We start from the raw sequence: 22724 nt of genomic DNA, 5'->3' as shown, positions 1-22724 counted from the left end.
AGTTGTGAGTACTTCAAATAATCTTAGCTAAGCTGTACCAGCCCGAAGGCCAATATAATTGCCTCGGGTACTGAGCACTTGCTCCTGACAGAAAAGAATGACTGAATTCTTGTAAGGGAAGGAAACTGAGCTTTCTGAAGGTTTTCACTGACTTTAGGGTTCATCTGCTTCCAGTACTTAATTTTGCCATAACCAGTTACCTCTCCCATGAAATCTCATTTTAAAATAATGGCACATGCCTGCCATTTTCCCTTTGGGGAAACTTTGTAACTTTAGGCAGTGTCCTCACTGCCCCTGCTTTCTTTGGGCTGTATTATAGACACTGCTGTTTGGTAAGTGTGTCCAGAGCAAAGCATAGAATTCAGAAGAGAAAACCCTGGATGGGACCTTTGCCTTCCTGACTTGTGTGAGGCCTTTCCCATTGTAGGCAGCCCTGGGACCCCACTGCAGATCTACTGAAAAGTGATGGTGGAGTCAGCCCAGCCATGTCTCCTGGGATCCACCCTAGAGAAGGAATAAGCATTCTTCTTTTCTTTCCTTTTTCCTTTCTCGGTTTCTTGTTTTGTTTGTTTTTGTTCTGAGACAGGGTTTCACTATGTGGTCCTGGCTGTCCTGGAACACTCTGTAGACCAGTCTGGTCTTGAACTCACAGAGATCTCCCTGCCTCTGTCTCCTGAGTGCTGGGATTAAAGGTGTGCACCACACCTGGCTTCTCATTTCTTTTATATATTTGGAGTTGACTACAAAATTTCAGAAAGATTTTATTGTGGTACTATGGTTTTAGCAGAAGCCCTGCCCTGGCTTTTAAACAGCATACTCTTCTATGCAGAAATTAGCTTTATTAAAGTCTTTAAGTAGTAACGAAACTAGTCATAAATTAGCCTACAATAAGTGATATTGCCATGTACATTGGTATTTAACCAAATTATTCTAGACCAAAAACCAAAACAAAATGAAAACACCCTCCCCCACCCTGTACTGGGTCTGGAACGCAGGACCTTTTGCCTGTTAGGCAAGCACTCAGTCAGTGGGCTGCATCCCAAACTGTCTTTTTTTATAGTGAGTTCATTTGGAAGGGGATGAGCAGTGTTCCCTGCACTCTGCTTAGCCTTCTCCAGCTCCTCCTGTGGAGTCTGCTGTGAATGTATGATGAGAAGTAATATTCCTGACCCAAAAATTAGCTCATTTCCTCAAAGACTCTAGAGAAGTGAGTGTGAGTTGATCCACAGCTTTCTTGATTCTCAGATTTCACTGGTAGAAGCAGAGCAACAGCGTGTCGTGCAGTTACCTAGATAGACCAGTCATACATTTTAGATTAGCCCAAGTCTGTTCCTGATGTCTTATTAGCTATTCATAATGTCCCTTCTTCCTCAAAATGTCCCAATTTAAATAATAAGCTACAATATTACTCTCTTTGTAACTCCTTTGAGTACCGACTTTAAAATATCTTTACAGAGGGAAAGCAGACCCTTAATGAAAAGTAGAAAGTAAAAGAAAAACCACGACAGCACATCCACCCTTGAGTCTGGTTTTCACTTCCGTACTGGTGTCCCAGGTGGACTCTTCAACAAAACTCGTGTTTTGGCTGTCATTTAGCTGTGGGATACTTGAGCTGGTAGTTCTTGCTTATAGGTTCCAATGCCTGAGAGTTTTTTTCCTACATTCACCCCATTGTTGAACTTGGGACTTTCCACTCCTCTTCGCCATCACCCAGCTACAGAGCAGGTTTTCATGACGATTCCCATGCTTATTGATGCGTGCCTGCGTGCTTTCATTCCTTCTCTCAGGTGGATCCTCATGACAGGCTCTGGCTTTAGACTGGAGTGTCGGGGCCGCACAGTGTCTTCCTGTCCACACACAAGAGCTGTGCTGTGCTGTCTTGACCATTACCTTAGCTTCTGTTTTCACATGAAGATAAATTATTTATTTCCAAATATGGTTAAAAGATTTTCTTTGAAGTCACACTAAGTGAGCCTTTGTGGTTTTCAGTAAAGTTGATAGATGATGGTGTGAAATGTTTTCCACTGTACTTAATTAACAATATATGTGTCCAGAAGGCTTCGTTTATTTTTATTTGTGACCACTTTCTGAGTTTTAGTTTCCCCACCCCATTTATTTTTGTAATCTCTGTGTTCTGGCCACACCCAGGAGATCGCCTGCTTTTGATTTCTCCCTTAAAAATTACGTGGTAAATTTTCTTTCTCATTCTTTTGAGATGGAAAAATTCAAAAATTATCACAATTTAAAAGAATGTTTTTACACTGTTTCATCTTACTGCTTGTTGCTTATTACAGCCTGAGGCCAGACCAAAAAGGTGACAGTTACTTGGCTCCTGTGTGTCATTGATGATAAATGGGTTTCAAGGCAGGTATGAACACACTCTTCCTCTTGATAGAAGTTGGAGCACGGCCATACACTTAACACAACGCTCTGTTTCTTAAGTACAGTTAAAACAGTTGGGCAAGAGCTGCTGCAGCACTAGAATGTTTCATTAGCACTGGAGGACAGAGAGCCCTACTACAAGTATGTGTAGACCTGTGTTGTCCACTGTGGCAACCTCTGTGAGCTTTTGAAATGTGAAGAAGTCTGAGATTCGCACCATGAGCACACATCAGACTGCAGAGGCTTAGCATAGGAAGAACGCTAAACACCTAATAGGATTTTTCTATTACTGTCATATTGAAATGATAATACGTGATTACACTGGATTGAATATGTTGTTAAAATTAATTTCATCTCCTATTTTAATTACTGTCAGAAAATTTCAAGTATATGTGACACACATTTATTTCTTTTGAATAGGTTGATGTAAGCAAACGTGGCATCTTCTTTAATGAAAAAAGGTTTACTTTTTATTAATGCGAGTATTATCATTGTCTTACACACTTGAACTGTTTCCTCCTGTTAAGAATTTAAGAGTAAGCCAGGCATCATAGCGTGGGCCTTTAATCCTAGCACTCGGGGAGGCAGAGACAGGTGGATCTCTGTGAGTTCAAAGCCAACCTGGTCTACAAAGTGAGTTCCAGGATGGCCTGGGCAACACAGAGAAACCAAAAAAAAAAAAAAAAGTAAATTGGGCATGATGACACACATTTTTAATCCCAGTACTCTGAAAGGCAAGAGACAGGTGGATCTCTGAATTCAAGGCCAACCTGGTTTACATAGAGAGTTCTAGGATAGCAGTAAGACTCTGTCTCAAAAAAAAATTTATGAGTAATTACCTTTATTACAAATTATATCACATATTTATTAGTATATATTATACTAATGCAGGTTGAATTTTATATTTCAGCATAACTTATATGGTCATTTTAAAGCTGCTTGTATTAAATTTAGACTTTTTATTTTTTCCCTTTAAAACTAGAGGTTTGGACTTAACTTACTTCAGTTTTGAAGGATAAAGGTACATTAAATCCTGGTTTTCAGAGCATGTTTTCCTGTTGATGACCCTTAAGCCCAGAGAAGCTGTCATTGTCCTTAGTATAGTTCCTATGCCTTTTCCAAACTTCAAGTTTATAGTATTGAAACTGGAATATTAATGTGTTAGATAAGGAAGCATGGGGTTTAGGTTGATGGGGAAAAATGTCTTTTTAAAGTTTTAACAAAAATGCTTGGCTACCCTCCTAACAAATAGACTTTGATTCTTAGGGGAGGGGTATGCTTTGACCACAAGTCTTATAGTAGGAGGCTGCTCGTTCATTCCTGGCCGCCCAGACCAGAAATAATCACACAGAAACTACATTATTTAAATCACTGCTTGGCCTATTACCTCTGGCTTCTTATTGACTAGCTCTTACATCTTAAACTAACTCATCTTCATTAATCTGTGCATCACTGTGTGACTGTGACCTACTGGGTAAAGTTCTGTCCCAGCATGTGTCTCTGGTGGGGGTGGGGGCTACATGGCTTCTCCTGACTCCACCGTCTTTCTCCCAGAATTCAGTTTCGTTTTCCCAGCCTACCTCTGTTCTGCCCTGCTACAGGCCCAAAGCAGTTTCTTAATCTGTGGTACATATATACAGAGGGGAATCCCACATCAAAGTCTGATGACTAAGAGCCATGTGTCTATTACCTTACAGCACTAGAGGTCAGGCATCTAAAGTGAGTCTTAGGGAGCTGAACTGAAAGTTCTGCTATGTTGCTTTGGGAAGCTCCTTACCTTTCTGGGCCTCTGGAAGATGCCTGCTGTTACTGGTCTGTGGCCCCTCTGTTTTCAGGGCCAGCATGAGCAGCCAGACCTTTTGAAGCTACTAACATGGAGTTTGGCCCTCTTGTGTTCCTTTGCTTTGTAGATACCGTTGGTATTGCATTGAGCCCACCAGGATTGTCAGGGTAATCTCCCTACCTTGAAATCATTTAATCTAATCACATCTACAAAATCCCTTTTGCCTTGCAAGGTAACATATTCTGTGACTTCAGGGATTAAGATCTGAGGGACTTAGGGGGTGGAGAGCATTATTCTGCCTACATAGGGTCTGTTTATCTTCAAAGGAAAGAATGAAATCTTACCTCTACTTCATATCAGAGTATCCCAACCATCAAGTGACCTTCTTCCTCGCTCACCAGGAAGGCTTGCAGGGAAGACTGCTTTAGTTTGATTAGCATTTCCTTTGACATTTGATCACCTTAAAGTATAAAACACTTAGACATTTGAAAATGCAGTTTTCCCCCCAAATAGTCATTACTGAGAACCCCTAACATGGATCTTAGTGTTAAACTTTGTCATTTGCAGCCTGGAAATTGTCAGTGCTTGTGATGCCACCTCTGTTCTTCTGACATAGTTACTGTGCTGCTTATGTCTCATTCACACATCCCAAAAGAGAAGCCATCAGAGACTTCATGGTTGGTTAGAAAAGAAACAAGGGCTTTGCAAAATAATGCAACTTAGCAAATAGAGTCCGCAGGCAGTCCATCAAGCTGAAGTTCTAACATCACTGTGTAACACAGGGTAGTACCTTTCATTTTAAATCATTCTTTACCTGTAGAATGGATCTACCAGATCTGCCCTCACTGCCCTGTCCCCATAGCTGTACGAGGACAGCTGTGTGCAGTTTGGGTGTTGGTGCACAGGCACACATGGGCAGTCATGTTAAAACCAAGTCTGCATTTCCACACAACAGTCAGAGCTGTCTATAATTTATTAGCTTAACCAAAGACGTAAGAGTTATGGCTCTGAGAATCAGTTGGAATGAAGTTTAAATTCTTCTCAGTTTGATGTAAAAACTCTTAATGTAGACCTGGGAAGATGAGTCAGTAGGCCACAAATGCGTCACGTTTGCACAGGACCCTGAGTTTGGTTCCCAGAGCTGAAATCAAACAGTTCATTTTCTCCTAAGCCCAGCGCCAGGGGAACCTGATGCCTCTGGCCTCCTCAGGCACCTGCACCTAATGTGCACACAGACACACGGGCAATTAAAGTCAAGTAAATCTTCAAAAACTCAAGACTGTATGTGACCTTTCTTAAAAAACAGTTCACCTTGCCTGCCAATTGGTAGAGTCTTGGGTAAGAAAGTTGGCTTCTTGTCTTCAGGATCTGGTCATCTTCAGAAAAAAGAAAGACACTGGCATCCTTAGTAACTTGCCTTTTGTACCTTGAGGTTATCAAAGTACCTACAACAGGTTAACATTAAAATGTGTATCTGAAAATGCTTTCCTGTTACTGTTTTCAACAAAGGTATACATTCTTTAGGAGAGTGCTAAGAACAATTGCCCCTAATGTTCCACAACAGAAAATGTCCATTTGCTTTCTGTCAGAGCATGCCCTCCTGTAGTATTTGTAGTAGTATGCAAATTGTGGGTAGAAACGCTCCACTGGAATCCTCAGACACCACCTCCCATATTAGCAGTTCGACTGCTGAAGGGTCACATCTACCTAAGCTGGGTTTATATGTGGAGGCCTGCTCATGCTTACACAGCAGTGACTCCCCAGGAGTCCTGAAGGTCCCCTCTGCAGGTGTTAGCTTCTAGGAAGTGAGAACTTACAGCGTGGAGGGTGGACTTGGTGGGCACTTACTGAGGTAGTCTGTAAGTAGGTCGTGAGCTGCCTGTTCCTTCTCTTTCTCATGTGGAAAATCACTGGTTTACCTTTAACAGCAGAGACAGACATCAACAGATACGTGATATTTAGGCAATTTAGGGTATCAGTTTTCCAGAATTCAGCTGTACACATGTTTTCTGTAAAGTGCCAATCTGATCATTTAAAATTGTTTTTGAAGAAACATTCTAGTTGTTTGTGGTTTGTTGGTAGTCTGCCTTGCTTCTACAGCTGTTACCCACAGAACTAGACTTCACTATTGCCCGAAGTTAGTCTACTCCCAAAGGTAAAGTGAAGCTAAAATAATGCCTTTAAATCCTATCATGGAGCCATTAACCTTGAATGTGAAAGAAGTATAGATTTGGGGGTCAGTGAGTCAACTGAGAGAAAAACACAGGGTCTGGAAAGATGGCTCAGTTTGTAAAGTACTTTCCTTGTAAGCATGATGACCCGAGTTTGATCCTCCGCAGTCATGGGGTGGGGGGAACCAGACATATCAAGATGGCTCAGCAGATTAAAGATACCTGCTGCCAAACCTGATAACCTGAGACTGATTTCTGGAACTCATATTGGAAGGAGAACCAGCTCACTCAAGTTGTCCCCTGACATCCATCCACACATTGTAACACACACATACTTCCCCTGACACACATAAACAAATATTTTTTAAAGCTGTATGTATGTATGGTGGCTTGAGTCCTATCCTTGGGACCCACTAGCTGGAAGGAGAGAACCAACTCCTGGAAGTTGTCCTCTGACGCATACCTCACTCTTGTATGCCATGGCACGTGCATGCCCATCACATACGCACAAAATAAGTAAATGTTTAAAAAATAAATAAAAATAAGGTAGAAAGCAGTTGGGGAAGACACTGCATTTACCTCTGCCAGCCACATGCACCAATGTGTGCATGTGCACATGGTAATAATAGTTCTGTGGTTTGGTTCTGTTTTTATGTTCAGATTTTTGGTTAAATAGTTTAACCCAAGTAACTTCCTACCTTACTCTTGGTCTGGTCTCACGTACTTTATATTTTATTGTTATTGTTATTGTTGTTAATTAAGTTACTGTTACTATTATTACAGTTCTTTATCCTTTTATTGGGTTTAAATTTCCCTTTACAAAATATGCATGGATCAAAAATGTGCCTTTGGAAGAAATTGCTGGTGTTAGTTGTGCTGACGTCACTTCATACTGTGATGTTTTCTCTGTTTACCAAGAGATGAGTATTTAAATATAACCATGTGCATGTTTTCCCCTTCTCCCGCTGCATGCAGGGATTCGGGTTCGTAACTTTCGAGAATAGTGCTGATGCAGACAGGGCCAGGGAGAAATTGCACGGCACCGTGGTAGAGGGCCGTAAAATCGAGGTGCATGTCTTCAATAATTCAATTTCTCGTTTATATTTTTCTTTCTCTTTGTGTACTGCCTCACTTATTTCACATTTGGAGCCCTGTCTTGTCCGTGTGTGCACACCTGTCTGTGTCTGTCTTCACCTCCTTGCACCACACTATATAAAAGTAGCACCCTGTCTGCTTCTCCCCCGCCCTTGGCTGTCTGAGGTGTAGTTGGGGGCGGGGAATGTGTGCTTACCTGTGCTCTCATTCCCTTTTTTCCTCTTCCAAAATGTTTATCCTTTGCTCTCTTGATGTTTTTTTTTTTCTTTGCTTCAGTTTCTGCAAGACTCTGAATTCCTGTATGAGGCCTAAACAAAACTAACTTTTAAAATGTTTGAAAACTACCTAGCTTGTAACATTGTGTCTTGGAGGCCAGTTCCCCTCCATGTGCGTTTGATAAGTGTGGATAGACGATGATGGAGATTTGGGGGGGGGGGGAGGACAGAGTCCAAAGCTCTGGTAGTTCTAAACTTTACTTAATACCAAGAATTTCAAGACTTGATTACAGAGTTGACCGCAGAGAGTTCAAGGGCAGCTGGTGGACAGATGGACAGATACTGAGAGGGACTAACGCATTGAGGGTTAACTGGCTCCTCTCTTCTTTACCAGTTTTTTTTTTAAGTATTAAATATAAAAGCCACCATTCGAGTAAGATGTCTGCATATTTTGCTTTTTTCCCCCTTTTCAATGGTTTAGCATTTAGGGCCCTTCACTTGACTCACTCTTTCCATGGTAACTATACACAATGCTGGCGATGGTGCCCGTTGGCGGTAAGTGAATCGAAAGTGCTAGAGAAGAAGCTTTTAAAATGTAATCACAAAACAATTAAGAGAGAAAAAGTCCATCTGCCATCTCACATTAACACTACCAGATGTGGTTTGACTTGCTTCTCTCCCTTCCCGCCCCTTTTATTTTCACTGCTGTGGGGTGATGTCGCCTGGACTTTGGATGTACATCCTGTCTTGTAGCAGTCTGAGCTGTTTGGTTACTGACTTCATGATGATTTTTTTTCCCCTTGCGCATCTTACTCAGAGTTACTGAACTCCAGTTTGGCTGGTTTTATTAATGCACTTCCTACCCCAACTTCTTTTCCCTTTTTCCCAAACCACTGCAGCTCTTTTCCGTTGATACCCTCCTCACATTCTCTCCTATTTCCCCACCACTCTGTTCTCTTTCTGTGGCTTCTCATTCCTTCCTTTTTTCCTTCCCATTCCTCTCTGTCTGGCAGCTGTTGGTGTCTCTTGCTGACTGGTAGTGTCTGGTTGGTTCTGGCTGTTTTTCCTTTGAATTGCTTGGTGGCTTTCTGTGCTAGTCGCTAGTTCAAGCTCTTGTTACATTCCGACCTCGCTGTTCATTTCCCTCTTTTCGAAGCTGTTTCTTTCTTTTCTTTGTGTGTGTTAATTGCATGCTCGCAGTCTCATCCTTGTTGTCTTCCATTCTTTCCTTGTAAATGTGAAATGTTTGCATTATCTGGTGGTCAAACTAGAGTAAATGGAGTTTCAAGCTGTCCTAACAGGGAAGGGCGGGGAGAGGATTGCCCTACAAATCATAAAAGATATCAAATGTTTCTAAATTCCAATTTTACCTAAAATTGGTCTTCATAGCATAAAACTAGCACAATGTATATTCCTAGAGACAATGTAGGCTGGCCTTGGAGGCACAAGCCTATATATAATCTAAGCGTTCAGGAGGCTGAGGCAGGAGGAACACAAGTTTGAGGCCAGCCTGAAGTACATAGCAAATTGCAGGCTCAGCCCGAGCTGCCTAGTAAGACTTTGCTTCAAACAGTAAATGAGACACACTTATATTTCATAAGCTCTGAGCTTAAGGCTGGCTATGGTTGAATTTATGGTGAGGCTTTATTTTTCTGGCAGGAACTCTGGGGTTGGTCTTGAGGACGCCCACAGTGTCCTGGCTCCTAGGCTTCATCCCTCCTTTTTCTAGCAGTACCATCTTGGTGAGGCCTACTTCCCTTGGTGTGGAGAATGCCCAGACTGTATGCTTTTGTTGGGATTAGAAAGGACCACAGCACAGGAGAAACACTCTTCACTGTGAGCACCTGTGCCAAAGACCCTCGGGAAACTTTATCTTAAATGAGTAATTCATGTGGTCTAGAAAATTGAGGATGACCCTACAGACTGTTAACTCGGGAATCTATAGTTCCTGGATTTATGTACTAATCCCAAACAGTTTAGGGGAAAAAAAGTTGACCCACAGGAGAGGAAGGTAGCAGCCTCTGTTGTACAGACAAGCTCCAGATTCATTTGCAGATACACTTGTTCCCTGTTTACTTTTTGCCAAATTGTCCTCAGTACAGAAACAGCTCAAGGCCGGCCAGAGAACCTGTAACTGCTCCGTTTCTCTGAAGTGCCGTGAGGAAGAACAACCACAGTTTTCTCTTAAGAGACCAGGAAACTGCATTTTACTCTTGTTAGCCTCATTTAATAAGCACTTGCATTAAAATCCTATGAATATTTCATAATGCTGTGTTAATTATCTAAATGCTATCAGGAATTTACATTTTTAATTATGTACTATATTACTGGATGAGCGGTGTCATGTTTCCTAATATGTCCCTCCCTCCCCTCTTGTCTGCCTATTATTTTTAGGTGAATAATGCCACAGCACGTGTCATGACCAATAAGAAGATGGTCACACCATATGCAAATGGTGAGGAGTTACTAGCTGCCTTGGGGGAATGTCGTCCTCACGTAAATATATGGAGTTTTCATGACTTTCTAGGACCATCTTCTCAGTTCACATCCAGCCTCTTAGAAGTTTTTTCCTTAAAACTAAGCTAAGCTTTTTACTTATGAAGGTGGTTTTGTTCTCATTAACTTTCATCTTCTACACAATACTATCGCTTGAGGCTACCTTTTAAAGCAGACTAGGTAGCCTGTGAGCATCCTCCTCCTTAGTCTCCTGTAGTTCCTTGTCATGTGGGAATTGCCTGGGTGGCCCTGGTGGCCCTGGTGTGTTTTCCCGCTGGGCTCTTCAGATGACTGTGGTCTGGATTAGTGGGAAGGAAAAGCCTGGTCTCTTTTGTAGGTCTCGATCCCTTGCTTTCCATGGGGCTTTAGGGTGTAGCTCTTTATTCCGTGATGACATGTCACGTAGTAAGTTTAATGAATGTTAGTGAGAGTGGGATTTTTCAGTGAATAATGTGCCCCAACACAAACAAAAGCTAGAAAGGTGGCTTCTAAGGTAAAAAGCATTAGGCATACAAACCTTGTCAGTGGAGTTCAGTAACTGCAACCTCCATGAAAAGCCATATCTGCTGGCCCATATCTGTAATCCCAGCACTTTACCCAGGGATCCGAGACAGACACAGGAGAACAGGCAGACGTTTGGGCCAGCCAGCCTGAAATACACCATATAGTAGCAGAGACAATAGAGGCCTTTGCATTCTCTGAAAAATACAAAATTTAGGGCTAAAGTAACAGCTCAGGTTAAGAGCCCATACTGATCTTGCAGAGGACCCAAGTACAGTTCCCAACACTCATGTCAGGTGGCCCTGAACTACATGAAACTCTAGCTCTGGAGGAAATGAATTTGTTCATGAGTGCCCACATGAGCATCGTGTTCATTTTGGGAGGTGTGTGCAGGTCCATGTACATGGAAATCAGACACCCTCAGAACTACACTAGTCTGGTCTCCTTTCACCATACAGACCCAGGGATCAAGCAGACATGGTGTCGGATGCTTTTACTCACTGAGCCGTCCGTCTTGTTGGCCCTCGTGAGCATTTTTATTAGAACGGGGATTGGACAGAGGTATTTCAGCCAGATAATGATGGCTTATACCTGTAACCCTGGCACTAGCAAGGCTAAGGCAGGAAGGAGGACAATGAGTTCCAGAGCACATAGCTTGGACTGCAAGGGCCCAGTAAGTAAAGATGCTTACCTCCAAGCCTGATGACCTGAGTTAAACCCACACACATACATGGTGGAGAAAACCAGTTCCTGTGAGTTGTCTTCTGACTGCTTCATATGTGTGCTTCATGTGTGTGTGCGCGCGCACACACACACATACACACACACACGGTAAATGTAAAAAAAAAGAGAGAAAGAAAGAAAGAAAATCTCTAATTTCAATAGAACTGGCCTTTCCTTCTCTGTCCTATTTTCATAGTGTAGCAATGGCAGTGGCTGGAAAGTGAAGTCAGTGGCCGAGCCCCTCTAGAAAACAAATACAGGTGTGCTGCTTCTCCTGTAGAAAAGTCAGTAGATACTTGAGTTTTTATATAGAGTTTTGCTCACTCACTACTAAAGAGAGTATATATATCCCTTGCTTACAAACAAAATGTTGCCATATTCCTGTAAGTATATAAAAAAATAAAATTTTCTCCCAACATAGTATTATTTGGAAACTCCACATTTCTAAATCTTGAACTTAATGTTTGACATCACTGTGTTGTCCTTCAGAGTTTGAGTAATATGCTCATCAAATATGTTTGTTACAAATTAAAACCTCAGAAGCCATGAAGCCATGCTCAAAAGATGGGAGTGGATTTCATGTTTTATTACTGCCTGTCTTTCCCTTCCTACTTATTGAGCCCCAGCTTTTACTATGAAAGGGGATTGTATGTGTGGTACAGCTGAATGTGCCATCAGGTTCCAGGTCACATTTGAATTCAGTCAGAGTTCACTTTACCGAAGCCTCTAATGGAAAGTACTGTTAGGTGGCAGATGAGGAAGTGTTGTCATTGGCACCAAACGCCTGTCTTCTAAGCTCAGAGCAGATCCTGTCTGCCAAATCCTACAGTGTGTTTCTGTTTCCTCTTCTTCTCACCCCCCCCCTCCACCTTCTTCTCTCCATTTTATTTCTCTGCTCTATTCAGTCTGTTGCTGTGATAAAACACTCAGACTAAAAGCACGTATTTATTGTTAGGGGATTCAGGGCAGCTCTCAAGCAGAAACTGTGGAGGAACAGTGCTTACTGGACCACTGAAAAGCTCAGACTTAGCTATATAACACGGAACCACTTGCCTAGGGAATGATGCCACCCACAGCGGGCTCGGCTCTCCTGCGTCAGTTAATAATCAAGCCAGTCTGCACAGATGCATCCATAGACAATCGGCTCTGAACAATCCCTCTGTCTTCCCAGCCCTTTACTCTGTACTGTACACCCCTGCCTACCTGCCCAAGCCCTCATCCCCTCAGTGGTGCTGCTTAAAGATGAGACCGTTGCCCTTTCCTGTAAAGTCTAACCTCGGGGGAAAAAGCAGTCCAGAGAGGCCTGGAACCATCTTGACATGCAGAGTTCACATAGTTATAACTCATTCACTGTCTTCTTTTCTGTTCCAGGCTGGAAATTGAGTCCAGTAGTTGGAGCTGTGTATGGCCCTGAGTTATATGCAGGTAGTATTGTGCTGCTTTCCTTTCTGACACATAATTGCTGCTGTGCTTTTCATGTGGCTGTGTCTTTGTAATCTTTTCACGTTTCTATTTTTTATTTTTTTTTTTAATGCACCTAGCCTCCAGCTTTCAAGCTGATGTGTCCTTAGGCAATGAGGCGGCTGTGCCCTTGTCAGGAAGAGGAGGCATCAACACTTACATTCCTCTAATCAGTAAGTAGCCTACACTGATCTAGCATGGGTTTTTTTTTGTTGTTGTTCTTTTTTGGTTTTTTTTGTTTGTTTTTTTGGTTTTTGGTTTTGGTTTTTTGAGACAGGGTTTCTCTGTGTAACTTTGGAGCCTGTCCTGATACTTGTTCTGTAGACCAGGCTGGCCTCTAACTCCCAGAGATTCGCCTACCTCTGCCTCCCAAGTGCTGGGATTAAAGGTGTGCACCACCATGCCCAGCCTGGCATGGGTTTTTACTGTTGCTGCTGATGTGCTAATTTGGTCTGTTTTTCTTCTCCTAGCATGGTATAGAACTGACAAAAAAAAAAAAAAAAAAAAAAAAAAAGAACCTTTCTTTTTTGTTTTTGTTTTGTTTTTTGAAATAGGGTTTCTCTGTGTAACAGCCCTGGCTGTCTTGGAGCTCTTGTAGACCAGGCTGGCCTCGAACTTACTAAGATTCGCCTGCATCTGCCTCTGTAGCGCTAGGATCAAAGGCGTGCGCCATCAATGCCTGGCTGGGGTTGGGGGAACATTCTTGAAAGGATAATAGATACCACAGTGCCCTGTTCTGTGTAACTCACACACTAGAAACTTCCTTCCACTAAACAAAAATCACTGGAAAGTATGCAAAGGGTGAAATGTAAATATCCTCTCTAAGGGATAAGGTAGTCAAAGACATGAGTGTGTATAGACTGCATTACTCAAGCCTTCTCGCCACCCCAGGCCCACACTCCCATGGAATACCACTTAGCACAGCTCCTCTGTCAGTGACTACCCTCCACTCTCTTTACTCTTTCTAGGTCACTCTGACCCAAGCCCTTTTCCCCTGGCAGGAGGTGTGACTCAACTGGATTTAGCAGAGTGGGGTGTTTCTGCATTACTTCCAGAGCAAAGCATACTTAGAACAGGCCTTTGGAAAATGTCTGCCTCATTAAAGGATACAGCATGGCTGGGAAGGTTAATATTTTAGAGACGCCTGGACAGTGGTGGTGCACACCTTTAGTCCCAGCACTAGAGAGGCAAGGGCAGGCGGATCTCCGTGAGTTCAAGGCTAGCCTGGTCTACAGAGTGAGTTCCAGGACAGCCAGGGCTACACAGAAAACCCGTCTTAAAAAACAAATGTATGCATATTTTAGAGAAATAAAGTTGACAAATGAATTCTCTAAAAACTGTTGTTTGCCTTGGAGGTTAGTACCATGTAAAAATATATAAAGAACATTCCTTTTGAGGAATAAGTATTACATAATAACATATAGAAATGAAATTAAGAGACTGGTGGGTCACTGTGAGTTCGAGGCTACAGAGTGAGTTCCAGGATAAGCTCCAAAGCTACAGAGAAACCCTGTCTCAAAAAAATCCAAAAAAATAAATAGATAAATAAACTAGAAATAAAGTTAATAATTGACTAGTTAAAAAATTTATATTACTCCAATTTAAACCACTACAGAAACTAAGTGTTGTACATCTTGCTGAGGTGGTTTTCAGAGCTGCTTCTGGTAGAAACTCCTATTATCATGCATTATTACTGGAAACACCTAAAAGGGAGAGTAAATTCAAGATTTGTGATGAATGAGCCATGGAATCATTGCTTGATCATCCTGTGTATCTCTTTCCACTTCTTCCCTCAACGCTGCAGTGTCAGGAGTGTATTAATCAGTATACTTGCTATCTTTTCAGGAAAGATTTGGTGCCTGTCTTTCTACCTTTTCCATAATTGATTCTCAGTCTGATTTTGTACTGGCTCCTGAAAGCAAGTTGAAATTTCTGTCATATTTTGGGTCTCCCTTTAGTTCCTGGCTTCCCTTACCCAACTGCAGCCACCACGGCAGCTGCATTCAGAGGAGCCCATCTGAGGGGCAGAGGGCGGACAGTATATGGTGCAGTTCGAGCAGTACCTCCAACAGCCATCCCCGCCTATCCAGGGTAAGCATTAGATTCCAGAATCACGTTTCTAAAATGAGCAATTGGATACAAAAAGAAGGGAAGAAAGAGTGCTCTGAACCGCTCTGATTTCTAGGATGTTGCTGGGCAGCATTTAGATGCTGTGTGAATATTTTCAAATCAATGGATAGAGGGCAAGAACCAAAATACAGAAATGTGACCAAGGGTCAATTCATTATACAAACCCTCATTTTGGCCACCTTAAGCCTTCATGGTGACGGCTTAAGATAGTAGCCAGAGCCGTCTTGTGTTTGCTAGTGGTGTGTTGGCATGGAGTTCACTCAGCAGCGCACGAGTGTGGATTAACACTACTACAGAGAACTGAGAAAGGAGCTGGAGACTTTAGTGCCAGACTGCGTCTGCTGTGCTCACCCCGTCTCACCACCCCATGTGGGGCCAGAGGCCAGCACATGTGCCCACCCCATGGTTTCTCTGCCTGGGCAGTGAGCAGCAAAGCTAGTTACCCACAATGGATTTGCTTTCTTTGTAGGAAACAGATTGAAAGAGGTGAATTCAAAGACAAACCAAGTCCAATTGAATCGAGGGAGAGAGGGAGAAGTAGGAGGAACCCGGCTGCAGCTGCTTCTGAAACGGTGGCAGCTGGTGTAGCTGAGCATCCCTCGCCTTCAGTTTGGAGTGGAGGGTGTCTCATGCAGTGGAAAGATTCCATAGCAACAAAAAAATCCTTTGTTTTTGAATGGGGAAAAGGAGGGAAGATGGCAAATTGGCTTTCAGTTGTTTATCTGTGTCAGCCTAACGTATATTTTTATATAAAGTGAACTTCTCTAATTCAGTTGTACCAAGGACTTTCTCTTTTTAAAAGATTTGACATTTCTCTTCTTCATCTTTTCTCTGCCTATGAAGTTTTTTTTGTTGCTGTTGTTGTTTTTGGGTTTTTTTTCCTATATTCTGAAGAAATATAAATAGCTGCAGAAAAACCAATTAGCTGCTTTTTAGTTAAAACATAAAGGAAGATAGCATGTCCCTTTCTGATAGCAAAATTGGCTTCGCCAGGAGGTATACTAATTTAACATTCATTCATTCATAGACCAATGGACATACCATTAGGAGTCCTCCATGCCACAGAATTAAAGCATTTTTATTAGACAAGGCAAGTATGCATGCTGAAGTGGGCAGACTCCAAGACACTGCAAGGGAACTGCTTCAGAGAATAACTTTCATTTGCAATTTATAGATAATTAAATCCCATGCATTCCATCATCTCCATCTTCTGCCATGACTTGCTTTTAATTTTATCCTTTTTTGTCTCAACTTGACCTTTGACCTTCAACCTCTGACATCTCTTTTTTAAAAATTAATTGAAGATACAGCTTTGTTTCACCAAGAAATAATTGAGTGAAACATAAAAGTGCATCTTTTGCAAGCTCAGCACACTAGAAAAACTGCTCATGATGCGTCTCCCATTCCAACCCGAAAGCATTCACTGTCGCCACATTTGCAGGGAGAGTGCACAGACTACACGGGACTACCTATTGTTCAGTGTAGGTCCTTTCAGTATACTGGCCAAACTTAAGAACCATTCTCTACTAAGTCTGTGTCAGGTATATATATTTGCTTATACAAATCTTAACTTTTTTGTCTGATCATGTCAGTTTCTGTGCGTTGCATTGAACACTAATTTCCCTTGTATTCTTTTTTATTAACTATACCATCTATTTACATGGAAGATGGCAAGGAATAAGTCCAGTATTTCATGGGGAATGGCCTAGAATTGCTTTCAGCCTAGTGAGTCACTGTGCTCTAGCCTCTTATGGCGTTGGGTACAGGGATGATCAGAATTCTTCTAGAATTCAAGTGGATAGTTACAGTAAGTGATTTGCCTTAGAACAAAAATATCTTGTTTTTAATGGCAACATTCTTTATAGAAGGAATGTGTTATAGTCTTTGCCTGTGTCCCCTCAGTGACATTAATGAAGATTAATCTTCTTGGCCTCCATGCTTGCCACTCATCAGCCTTCTCCTACACAGGTCTTTTTTGAAAATGCATTGGAGAGGCACATTCAACCTGATACCAGACTCTAGCTGCAAATGGAGACTGCAGCAGGGAAAGCCTACTTACAGGCACCGAAAGTGTCTGCTTTTCCTGCAGCGCAAAACAGGCCTAGCATTTGGTGCATTGCGAGGTGTGACCTTGCAACTTGGTGGCCCTACTTGTTAGCTTATTCATTATAACTGGAAAAAGAAACTGTCCATTTTATCTAGCTGAATAAACAAAAACAAATTTTTGAAAATACATTTAAACAGCCAAGTTTTGACCTGACAAATGTGAGAGAAAGCTTGTCTTTTCTCTACCACTGTTCATGTCTTCTGGTCCCAAAATAATGTTCTGGGGAAAATCTATGTATCCAAAAGCACTTCATAAGGCTGGAGAAAAATCTGCATTTTAAGCATAACAGTGTAGTGCTGCTCCAGATTTATATTTAAAAAAACTAATATTGCCTGCTTGACAAAGCCCGTTACCAAATAGGAGAGTGAGGCCTGCCCACAGCTGCCTCAGGGTAACTGTTTAAATCAAACAGGACAGGCCTAGGCATGCACAGTGCTTCCGTCACCAATTGTATTTTTCAGAATTCTTAGACTATTAGTTAAGAAAGAACCCTTAAAATCTTCCAGTTGCTCCTTCCCACTCTGGATTATATTGTTACTATCTGGGATCCCACTGCACCTTTCAATTCTTGGACCAATCACCTTAACCTTGAGCTCATTACCTCTGCTTGTGAAAGCAATGCATTGTGGGTATTTTTGGTTGTTTTGTTCTTTTGGTTTTTATTTTAATTACATTTCTCTGTTTACTTTGGTCAGAATTGATTGACTTGTTTTTCCAAGGTGTTGCATTGGTTCTCAAAAATGCTGAATAATAATACTTTGCATGCTTGTGTGATCAGCCAAATCTTATCGCATGTCTAATGTGCAGGGTGAAAAGCAGGTGATGTATGGATAACAGGAAAAGCCTACACTTTACTTTGAAAATGAAAATGCACTATTAAGCATTATTTGGAACACACTTCACACATAGGTTCTGGAATTCGTTTTGTTCACTCTCTTCGTGAAGTTAATCCCTCACCATTCCTACCCTTTGTACGCTTTTAAAGAACAGCGTTCTCCTAGGACACACTTCCATTTAAAAATGCTCCAGATTCTAAAGTCGATCTGTTAAACCAGCAGATCTCAGACAGCTACATGAGGCCCTGCCAGGAACACTGTTTGTGTCATTAGTCTGAGTTACCCAGTGTCCAGGTGCTCGGTCTAGTTTTGCAGACCCTTAGCTCTCCTTGCATGTCCTGGAGCCGTGGAACGCACGTGTGCACTTGGCACATCTCTGTCACAGCTTGCGCGGCCCCATGTCCAGGTCACATTCATACATCACCTGCCTGTGTAGCGCATGTGCATGCTGCCGTCCTCAATAACCGGAATGTGTTTCTGTTCTTTTGTTTTTTTGTTTTTGTTTTTGTGTGGATTTCTGCAGTGTGGTTTACCAGGACGGATTTTACGGTGCTGACCTCTATGTAAGTACACACACCGGGGCCTTTTTGACCCCATCCCCTGACAAGCCAGCCTTTTTTTTCTGTTTAGTTTGTTTTGTTTTTATTTTCGTTTTATTTTGTTTTCCTTTTTTAAAAAAATATAATTTAATTTTTGTTTTCCTTTTTCCTTGTGGATATATATATTATATATTTTAAGAATGCAAGCATGCTTCTCTGCCACTGCGCTTGCCCCTGGGTGCAAAAACTAAGCCTTTGGGTCTCATGACGGTTGCTGGGGTCAGTCTACTGGACATACTCTTCCCTTTCCCTACGCTCACGAGTGTTCTGGGCATCTCTTACCTTGTGAGATGATCAGCAGGTTTAAAGTCGTATTGTTGTCTCATCATCTGCATACATGAATAGCAGGACAAGGTTAGCCTGACCAGCTTTTTCCCCTTTGTGCTTCCCTTCCCATCTCACACCCTCTTCAGAGCATTAGGGCTTTGGTGTGTGTAAACGGCAATAAACTTGCTGAGCTGTGTTCTTTCTGATTTTACATCATCTAAAGAGCATAAACTTGTGAAAGTGCCATCAAGGAGCTGATATTCAGAAGCTCATGTAAGTAACTAGGGGATCTCAGATGAAGACCACAGCCAGGGCTCTGTTTCTTAGGGGTCAGCCAGGGAAATTGAGGAGCATAATTCACAGCCTGGACTCTTACAGCCCTTCAGTTATGGTGAAGATTTGCCAATTCCATCAGCCAGGGTGGCATTTAATCCATCATCCATCTAGCTGGAGTGAAGTTACATGATTTTTTTGGTCACATACTACTAAACGATGGACAAAGTGTTGTAGCTAACAGGAAGAGCTTTTGAGTTTTGAAGACTGTAGGAGGCTTTCCAAATGGTCTTTTTCTAAATGCTAGCATAGTCTACCGACCCAAATCATTAAGACAATTTTATAAAAAGATACAGCAATAAATAGGAAGTTACTCGGTAGGGCAGGTCAGCATTCCCAGGGGTGCTTTCTGTAGCCTCGCCTCTCTGGGCTTCGAGGCTGTTGATACCTGCTTATTTGGCAGTCTGAGGTCAGACCATTCAGAAGGCACTGAGTCAGGAGAGCATGCTGAGCATGTACTATTTAGAGCAGGCCTTAAGCGTGTCTACCTAGTAAAGATCCTTAGTCATGAGTCATCAGTCCGTGTCTCAGATCGTGATTGCCAGAATTGCATACAAGCATAAAGACCAACTAGTCTGTATTTCCTTATCTCTCTTTGTACTTTAATTCTAATGCTTGTTCAGCAAATTTTCAAGAAGTACCTTTCCCCATGTCTATAGCTGAAGACTGGGCAAATTATGCATTTCTGAATGTGCATGTTTACATACAATGTTAACAAATGCATCCTCCATATTCTTAGAAAACTCAACTTCATATCATTACTTTTTTGGAATCTGCTCTGGTAGAGCAGGCTTTCCACTTGAATTATTTCTTTAACTGAGGGTTTTGTTGTTTGTTTGGGGCTTTGTTTGTGTTGTTTTTGGGGGGGCAAGGATTTTTTTTTTTTTTTTGGTTTTTTGAGACAGAGTTTCTCTGTGTAACGCTGAGTGTTTTGGATCTCTCTCTCTCTCTCTCTCTCTCTCTCTCTTCCTCTCTCCCTCTCAACCAGGCTGGCCTTGACTCACAGATATCCACCTGCCTCTGCCTCCCAAATGCTGGGATTAAAGGCATGCACCACCACGACCCGGATTTTTCTAGAATATATCCAACTTCTATTCTGGTTTTGCCTATTTCTACCTTAAACCAACCAACTAAATATTTGTGGTTCTCCTGTTTCCTTATTTTACATTGTAACATCTTAATAAGAGATGATTTTTGATTTTTCAGTGCCATCAAAAGGATGTTCTTAAGGGTTTCTCTTTTTTGTTTTGGGGTTTTTTGGGGGGTTGGGGGTTTTTTTTGGTTTTGGGGGGGTTATTTTGTTTCCTGAGACAAGGTTTCGCTGTAGCTTTGGAGCCTGTACTGGAACTAGCTCTTGTAGACCAGACTGGCCTCAAACTAACAGAGATCCACCTGTCTCTGCCTCCTGAGTACTGGGACTAAAGGCGTGCATCACCACTACCCAACTTTGTTCTTATTTTTAATCTAAATAAGTAATCTATAGAAGCTAAGCAAGAAATCCAGTGGTTTGGCCACAGTACCTTTCCTTCCCAGTGGCCCTTGCTAAAGCTCTGCTGACTTTTTGCTGCCTTTTTCTTTCTCCCATCTATGTTGGTATTGCTAGGAGGGAAAAAAAAGTTGGTCCCTAGTGCTGAGACCATATCTGAGCCCTCTAGTGAAAACCAAGACCACAGTATCTTCTTCAAACTGTAACTATTTAAACAGATTGTCTGAGGTTGAGTATGAGGGAGCTAAGGAGTCTTAAAATCACAAGCAACAAATGTCTGTTTGGCTTTGAATTTGTTCTGCTTTTCTCTGCACATTTTCCTAACTGGGAATCTATCACTGCACCCTTAGCTCTAGTTTCCTCAGAAGTGTGTACTAGAATAGGATGAGTGCAGGATTTAGTGTGTAAAAGATGCTATGACCCAGCCAGAGCATGGGCAGAAGACACTGGGGAGGCTGGCTTTACTTCTTAAGTCCTCTTCCCTATTCTGCTCTCAGAGCAGTTCCTGATGGCACTTCTGCTTCCTCATGGTACACTTGTGTTTGGAGATGATCTAGCCATCATGTCCTCCATTTATAAAGAGGGAGGCCTGGTCTTCCAGGATAGGTGTGTGCCCACTCCCCATCCCTACTGTCCCCTTTTTTCCCAGTAGAAAAGCCATAATTCACCCTAATTCATCCTCTAAGTGGGATAACAACTGTTCCTGATTCTCACCTGTGAAAAGCATGCTTGCATCCAAAGGAAAGAAAAGGCTGGCGGCCCATGGTGGGCTCTTTGTATGATTGTTTTCTTCCACAGCTGTGTTTTTGAACTGCTCTTCCTGTGTTCTGTTATAGAATAGTCTTACAGGAACCAATCATTAGCGCTAAAATACCTCAGGTAGGAGTGCCAGTGTGACCTGCCAATCAATCAGATTGTGGATTGCAGTGAAAAAATTGAATTATACTAACCATTCCAGCTCCACGTTAGAGATGGGAACAGAGGCTTTTTTGGACAATCAAGACTTGTGAGCGTGTGATCTAAGGCCTGCTACCTCAGCAGTGCACACATCACATCCACACATCACGGCACTTCCTTCCCCTTCCAGTCCCCTCAGCACACATCTGCACAGACATGCCACTTGCACTAGCCCAGCACTGCTGCCTCTTTCAGCCTGTCAGTCACATTTGCCTGTGCTATTTAAACTAGTCTTTGGTATCAGAGATCTTATCAGCTGAGGGGCTAGCTGAATGAAATGGCAAAAAGGAGGAAACAGAAGTCTGCCTACACAAGGCTCTCTTGCTTCCTTGAGTCCCGTGTTGAGCTGCATAGTGAAGTCCTAGTCAGAGTGGACTGTGCTACTGCAGAAGTGTGAAATTGCTACAGGTCTGGACACACCGGGACTTGTAGCTCCTGTGCCCTCTTTCCTCTCCCTAGATATGGTCAGCGAGTGTTGGATAATAGCAAGCCTGTTAGAGGGCTTGCAGACAGCTGGATGCTAGCAGAGGAAAGTTGTCCACTACTTCATAACCCAGTTAGCTCAAGTTTTAGATATGAACTAATTTGGAGAGATATGGAATAGTAAAGTATTTGAAATTCATTAAAGATTATCTCTCATCTATCATATATAAGTCAAAGATAATCAAGTTGGTCATATAATCTCTCATTAGCCACAAATTTAAATAATCATGAGATAGAACTTTAACTGACACTTTCCAGAGTAGATCAATCTGGCCATCTAGAGCACAGATTGTAATTTTGTAATCAAGTCTGTGCCATGTCTTCGTGAGAACTCACTGTTTCATGAGACTTTGACTCTCAGCTGCAGTGGGAAAAGAGGGCACTAGGATCACCTAGGGCCAAAACCAATAGTTAAGAGGCCAAACATTAGGCCCTTGCTGAGTGGACTAGATCTACTCCTTGGTGATGCTATTAACCATCATGCCTGCCAGTCCCCTAAACACATGCGTACACACACACACACACACACACACACACACACACACACACTTGCCTTGCTCTGTCCATCTGCACACTACATGAGATAACAAGCTTTCATTTGTCTGCTGGTCTTGAACTACACACTTTCCTCCTTGGTGTCACATGTCATTGTCTTTCAGATAGAGAGAAGGTGTCTTGACATCACATGCTCACCAAAGT

The 22724-nt window shown here is 42.2% G+C and overlaps 1 protein-coding gene across 26 annotated transcripts in view; it reads left to right on the top strand.

The window, feature by feature from the left end:
* The window catches only part of Rbfox2 (RNA binding fox-1 homolog 2), a 252997-nt gene that overhangs the window by 218775 nt on the left and 11498 nt on the right, over positions 1-22724 (top strand). For 6 of the 26 annotated variants that reach the window (XM_085678297.2, XM_085678296.2, XM_085678301.2 and 3 more), the window contains 6 exons: positions 7312-7404; positions 10041-10101; positions 12738-12791; positions 12908-13002; positions 14776-14918; positions 18424-18463. In XM_085678297.2, coding sequence (XP_085534423.1) covers positions 7312-7404; positions 10041-10101; positions 12738-12791; positions 12908-13002; positions 14776-14918; positions 18424-18463 — 486 coding nt within the window. Of the gene's footprint in view, positions 1-7311; positions 7405-10040; positions 10102-12737; positions 12792-12907; positions 13003-14775; positions 14919-15984; positions 16048-18423; positions 18464-21421; positions 21465-22724 lie in introns of all 26 variants that reach the window. The other 20 variants (XM_085678299.2, XM_085678305.2, XM_085678298.2 and 17 more) reach the window with 11 other exon arrangements.

This window comes from Myodes glareolus, chromosome 19 (assembly GCF_982192425.1).
Source record: "Myodes glareolus chromosome 19, mMyoGla1.1, whole genome shotgun sequence".
NCBI lineage: Eukaryota > Metazoa > Chordata > Mammalia > Rodentia > Cricetidae > Myodes > Myodes glareolus.
The sequence above is the reverse complement of the archived record's forward strand: the minus strand, read 5'-3'. Positions and strand labels throughout refer to the sequence as shown.